Source organism: Triticum dicoccoides, chromosome 2B (assembly GCF_002162155.2).
Source record: "Triticum dicoccoides isolate Atlit2015 ecotype Zavitan chromosome 2B, WEW_v2.0, whole genome shotgun sequence".
NCBI classification, from domain to species: Eukaryota; Viridiplantae; Streptophyta; class Magnoliopsida; order Poales; family Poaceae; genus Triticum; species Triticum dicoccoides.
Genome location: NC_041383.1, coordinates 19168299 through 19175490, shown reverse-complemented (window position 1 = coordinate 19175490; position 7192 = coordinate 19168299). Strand labels below are relative to the sequence as shown.

Genomic DNA, 7192 nt, shown 5'->3' with positions numbered 1-7192 from the left:
TCACATTCTCCATGCTCATAGGGTCCCGTCACAGCTGGTGATGTCGGATTGAAGGTTGAAGTAAGATTCAAACCTTTGCCCTTGAGGTTCATTGTATCCCAGGAATTGCTGATACAGAATAATCAGATGCCGAGATCTGAATCTAATGCCTTATGATATATAAGACACCATTTTTCTATTAGCGGTGTGATCCTGACCAGAGGCATTAACCCACGGGACACAAGAGCGGTTATGATGTCCATGGCCCAGATAGGGCAGCGGTGGCCGTTGAGAGCAAATGCCTCAAATTCTATAGCCATATTTTACCGCTATGGGTAAACCAGAGATAATTAATTTACAACCAGTAAATTAAGGACCATCATAGTTGATGTTGTAATGAACTTAGCAAAAACAATGGGTATTTCAAGAAGTTATTTTGAAACCATTAGGGTGAACCTCAAATTGCTAAATATGACACCTTGAAGATAATCTCCAAAATGGAGTAGATCTCGCAACACTAGAGAGTATAATCTGATGAAATCAGTAGATACTCACTCATAATGTCTTATGTCATGACTTAGTAAAATGTGTGGGAGAGCACTTTGTAAAGCAATTATAATGTCAAAATGACAAAATATAGGCTTTAACAGTAGTCATTGATAATCTATGAAGACATTGGATCTATATGACTACCTTGTGATCCCAATACATCAATTTGAAGAAATCACTTTGAATTTTGCATTCTTATTTGCAAGAAATTAAAAATCTCAATTGCAAATAGACGTATTAATCTCGACATGTAGCGAACATGGAGATACGTACATTCCGGAATACATCGTACTCAACAGAAATACACCACTATCATAATGAATAGTAATGATGTTGCAATCTTGATGTTCAAGTGAAAAAACTTGAATTATATAGGCCTCAAATTAAATGAGATGATATTGTATCAAGTTGCAAGATAATTCAGCAGGGTGAATTAATATTTTGCGAGAGAAAATTAATCTCAATCGCTATGAGATTATTTTGCGAGAGAAAAATATTCTCAATCGCAAATCAATATTGTTGTAATAATAGGACATGTTATAGGGATTGCTAAAAAGCAAACACACTGAACATGCCACATATAATAACCACATATTTTTTGGAATGTTGAAACTCAACAGAAAATGCAGCAATTAACAGGGTCTAAAACAGGTAAATACTATTAGTAAATAGTACTGTTAACAGAATCCGATGTGCAAAATCCCAGAAATAGGATACGGTGCACAATCGGTCTGGACCAATGTTCGACCTGTTTTGCAAATTCATGCAACTGCGAGGACCTTGATGCATAATGTCGAGGGATAAGGTTCCTTATCCTCTTGTTTTCATGTGCGGATATGAAATCCCAATGGGGAATTTTTCTATGCAGCCATTCGAGATAGGCTCGCCGGCCGGAGGTGCCTCTGCTTTCGTTGGGTACAACGGGCGCGAGCGCCGCGCGGGGGAAGGGGACCCTCAACGACGGCCTGGAAGGCTGCGCCATGGCCGGAGGGAGGAGCGACCGCGGCGCGCGCGCTTCAGCCAGCGCCGGCCAGAGGCCGCCATCATGCCTTCTGCAAGTGAGGCCTTGGTCGCAGGCGCTGCGTCAGATGCGGCCGCGCCGTCACGGCCAATCGCGCTCACGCAGTCTGCAGCCGTAGCGCGGACGGAGAGGGCCGACGTGCTTCTTGCCGGCCGTAGGCCGCTCGTGCCGTTCAAAATCGACAGCGTCGATCCATTAAGAGGTAAGAACACCCCGAATTGTAGAAGACTACCTGCACGCTTACAGTTCTTGTTTGGGTTTTCAATCCATTGATCAAAGGTGCCTTTTCCGTTCGTCTTTTCCTTCGTTGATGTCTTTCCGATGGAAGGTTGCGAACATTGTCCTGATTCCATGCCCACATGCTCGGATGAAGCAATTCTCGTAAGTGCAAGGACGTTAGGAAAAGCAATCAATAATTGAATCTTTGATTAATCACAAGCAGAGAAGATCAAATAAGCAATCTATTGACAAATTCCCTTCTCTATGCAGAACGGCGGTTGCCGGTTGACTCGTCACATCGTGTAGTGACGCCGGCCGCTCGGAAGCCACGCCGCCGGGGCAAGCCAAGGCCGCTTGCCGTTGTTGTTCGAGGGCCGTAGTCGGGGAGGCACCGGGTTCCGCGGGCAGGCGTTTCAGGCGTACATAACCGCTGCCTGGGATGGCCTATTTCTCTCGTCGGAGAGCAAAGGGCTGATAACGTGTTGAGAGGAAAAATGAATCAACTCTCTTCTTTACTAGATGGCATCTGCTATTTATACAAGGGAAATGACACCATTGGAAAAGGTGTCTGTTCAGAGGAGATGCCTGTTCGGCAGGAACCGACGCGGCAGTTTACAACTGCCTGCGGTTAGTACAAGCAGGGATTAATCCCATAATTAACACATGGTTAATCTATTTATATATAAAAAGTACTTGATGGGTTAATCAGAAAAAAGAGAATTATGCTAGAAAAGTACTTGATGGGTTAACCAAAAAAAAGAGAATTATGCTAGAAATTACCACAAAAATTAGAAACATCTGACCGTTAATTCAATAGACTAAAAATCTACAACCATTAGATAATATTTAAGTGGAAAAATTTACCCACCTTTGCCATTACAATGCAAAAAACGTTTCATCTATTCTTTTATTTTTTCTCCACCGCTTGAACATGGCTCGCACCAAGACGTCCACTTGTAAACGCCACAGCTAGGACGTACATGCATATTGATGCCTTTCTTATGCATGCACGCATTGGGTGGGAAAAAATGACGTGATCTGCCCTTCAGATATGCATGGCGCTACATGCATGCATGCATGCACTCAACGAGATAAAAAGCTTGGATGGATTGCCTGATCGTGTCATGTTCCCTGTTGATGAGTAGCCACTCAAGGTCCAAACCGGCCGGAGGTGACGCTGCCGGCAGCGACAGGTGAAAGCATATTGCTCGGGGATATAATTTCACTGTGCGGCTTCCTCCTTCTCACCAGAACAGAATACAACATCAAATGATATAAGATGGCGAACTAGCCCTCTTACAAAGCAGATCCTGGGATAATCGGGTCACACAGAACGAACACGACTATGCTACCGATCAAGAACACAGGAAAGATTGGATACAAGACCACACTACGCCCTAGCACACCTAAGCTCCACGACAACACCCTCAGGAGGGAAGATGGCGCTATACGTCGCCGCTGTGTCCAAAGTAAACATGAGTTTTCAACCGAAGCCCTAACATGGAGAAGAGAACCACATATACAGTTGATCCTTTAGCAGAGATCCATTGCGACTTATCAATTTTTTCTGGCGGTGAGAATCTTTATTTATTTTTCTTTGGAAATCTAAAATATTACCCATTGTCTTCTCTTGGCTTGCTTTCTTCTACATATATTCTAATAAGTGAATTGCGGCTGGCTACTAAAGTAACCACGTGTTTAACCTATAATTTTTATATTATCACTGCATCTTGGATTGTTGTTGAAGATTTATTTATCTCTATTAGATACTAATAGTACTTGATAGGCTAAGTAGAAAAAAAGATAAATTGATAGAGATACTGAAAAAAAATAGAAACTTCAAATCTTCAACTCTGTTCCGATGGAGTACGATATAAAAAACACAACATAGCTATTTTCCTGATTTGCTATCTCCCTGCCGAATTGCAAGCCCGCGTTTGCCGCCGGCCACCTCTAAGAGCAGTCTGCGTCGGTGGCCGATGGGATCCAACCTCTGCATGTAAATTGTTGGGGTGAAGGAACATCGAAAATTTCATGCACAGACACAATCAAGAGGCTGGAGCTACTCTGCTATGCATGTATATTCATCTTGATTGGTCTGCCGAGACTTTTGGCTTATCTAGAACACATCATCTAATATCTAGGTATTTCACTCTTCTTCTGATAAGTTAAAATTTCCATCTTGGGTACTATTTCTGTTCAAGATTGAGTGATACAGATCGACAAAAGATGGATTTATATGGATATGGGAGGAAAAGATTTTTGTACGTCAAGTAGCACAAGGGACCGTCAAGCCAAGTCTTACAATAAAAAAAATGCTGCAGGCAACTGCATGAACATTGGGACAAAATTGATCAGAAAAGTAATGTACATATGTTTCAGCTACCCGCCAAAATACATAAAAGAAAATTCAGTAATTTGGTGTGTTCGCGTGATCAGCTAGAAGAGTTGAAACAATGTAATTACTCTAATTACAGGAGATAAGCTGTTCATGTCTGTAATGCATTGAAGCGTATGTAAACACTATGCTTCAGAAACTCATGTCGTTCACCACTGCATATTTATATTATTACCCTCAATTTTTTTTATTATATGCAGTTACACAGTAGGCATTAAAGATTACCTTTCTCAACTACATCGGTTGTTGATGTAGTGTGATTGGGTCCTGTGCACAGTATTACTTGGTCCCAATAGTAAAACACATTTGAACAGGAGAAATAATTTTAGCACAACAGACTCTGCCTTCCTTTGCACAATTCACATATCCAATATTTATGCCACAAGTTATTGATGCTAGCATTCCTCTTTTTGGTGGTTCCAACGAATTGGTTCAGTAATAATATTACGTGCACCTAAAAAGATTATGCAGTTGCCCCATAAAAAAGAAATTATGCAGTTAGTTTTATCCATGATAAATACATTATAATAACATGAAACTTAATGTAATTGTGGTGGACATCTTATACAACTGTAAGACTTATCCTTTAAGAAACATGCTTCTCTAAGCATTCCCAACTGTATGACAGTTTGTGTGACAGTTTATATAAGATCGGCCATATTTTCACTAGCTTTACCTATTGAGTGCTTTTGAATTATCCTATTATAGAACTTCGGGGTCATATGTAATAGATCCACTGAATTCCATCTCATTTTAGATATTATTCTAATGTATTTTCAGGATTCTGAAGTACAAGTACATCCTTTTTACTGGGTGTTCCAAACTTCACAACAACTCCTACAATGTCATTGATGCAGATTGTTAAAAATCAAATTGAGCTAAATAAATGTAGTTACTATATAAGTTAGCCGACCAGAAATACAATGCTTACATTACAAGCATCTATTAGATTTTAACAGCCAAGTACGGCTAGCGAACTCTGCAATTTTGTGTTCTTCCAGGTAGGACCTAGCAATCTATTCAGATTCTCTCTAAGTGAAATCCCATTAATACCCTTACTGAAAAAAAATTCGTGAGAGATTGAACTTGCATGGATACTAAAGTCATGGGAAAATATTACAATAGAAGTTCTAGCCCACATAATAGCAAGCAAATCCCACAATATATAGAACAAACACATAATATTATATTATACTATTATTTAATAGTTCTAAGTGACCGCTTAGAAAAGCATATATGGACGAATCTTCCCAACTGTTCCTAAACGTATCATGTTTGACCTATCTTCATAATTATACTTGAATGAATCACTTTTGATTGTTATCAAGCATGTATATAAACAGTTCGTGTGTGATACATGTATAATTAGACCTACACGTATTGGTTATACTGAAAGAAATCATAAATAAGAATTTTTCATAATTATACCCAATAATCACAGTCAAAATAGATCGCCGTAGTTATATATAAGCGTGTACATTCACATGCATCGATGGATAAGTGCATAAATGAGCATTGATTAGTGAAACCAAATGATGAGAAAGTGTTGGCCATTTATTTGTGGAAATATTTTTATAAAATATTAATCCAGTTGTATATGTAAGCAAGAACTAGATATGAGGAAACCAGGTAAGCACATAACCAAATCAATCTTTATCGCCATGCACAAAATTGGCAAACATGCATCGAGTTGCAGATCTACACTAAAATGGATACCAGAACTAATCTTGAGTGGTTGGTACTCTTATAACTCAACGCCTAATTGCGTAGAGTTTATTGAATACATGGATCAATATCTTTAATTTATTGTAAATAATAGTCTATCATTGTTTTTTATATTTTATTATGAATACAATTATATATGCATATACACCTATAAAAATGTATCAATGTTTAAGATATCACGTATTATTGAACTAAGACAAATAAGTAGCACATATTTTGGCACACTAAAACATGACGCCCTCGCAACCAATTCTTGGTAGGAGATCACATAGTCGTCGGGTTAGCCATACTGAAATATTTGTTTTCTTTCGGCGAATATGTGACAAACATCATTTCCCACTAATTCACCACAACTGAATTGAAAAATGTATGTGAATCTAAATGAAACAAACACCAAAATAAAGGTTATATTATGCGGCATTGAACTAACTAATCTAAGATCATGGCATTATTACTTTTTTATATAGAAGATACAAAATTGATTGTATATATTTTCCAGAATAAATTGTTACTTTCATGGATAGTAATCTATTGATCTTTGCTCCTCATTATATATGTTATTAAAGCATGTTAAAGTATCTGTACCATTTATAAATACATTTATCTCTCGGTAAAAACTCAAAATACCAAAGATAAAACTATGTTCACAGAAGTGTTCTATTTAAAAACGACATCCCATGTAATTCCAATTTATATTTGGACTAATAAAGTAATATGTTCTCATCAATCAACTTTATAAATTTTCTAGCCCGCGCATCGAGCGGGCCACTTTGCTAGTTAATTCTAACAATAAAGTCGGACGTCGCCAAGTGATAAAACGGAACGTAACAAATCAAACCGAGCAATGTTCGTCAAGCACCTGCGGAAGTCAAAATTATCGTAGCTTTCAAAAAAAAAAAATTATCGTAGCGAGCGAGAGAGGTCACCAACGCACTTACGCACGTACGTACGTCTGTCCTTCCGTGGACTTCCCTTGCTCGATTCACCGGTGTTTTTTTTTTTGAACAAATCACTGGTGTTGTGTAATCAGCGTAATCAGCTAGTACTAGCAAATATACTATTTTCATAGAGAGGAAAAGTTCTCTTGAAGAAATGGCGTTCCTTTTTCTGTCAAACAGAGTGCTCGTCGAACCTTTCATCGTTCGAGCATCATTTCTATGAATCGTATTAATCGTCCCATCTTTTATTGATTTATCAAATAAATTTATATTTCCCTACAAAAAAAATACATTTCCTTTAGTAATAAACCAACAAAGTGACTAAAAAATCCTAAAATACATTTATGTAGGTATATCACCAAC

The 7192-nt window shown here is 38.4% G+C and overlaps 1 protein-coding gene across 1 annotated transcript; it reads left to right on the top strand.

Moving 5' to 3' along the window:
* Positions 1–1375: 1375 nt before the first annotated feature.
* On the top strand, positions 1376–2343 carry LOC119360269. The gene is made up of 3 exons (XM_037625979.1): positions 1376–1751; positions 1878–1930; positions 2039–2343. Exons 1-3 carry the CDS (start codon positions 1376–1378, stop codon positions 2072–2074), a joined length of 465 nt encoding a protein of 154 aa, XP_037481876.1. The 3' UTR covers positions 2075–2343.
* Positions 2344–7192: the final 4849 nt, after the last annotated feature.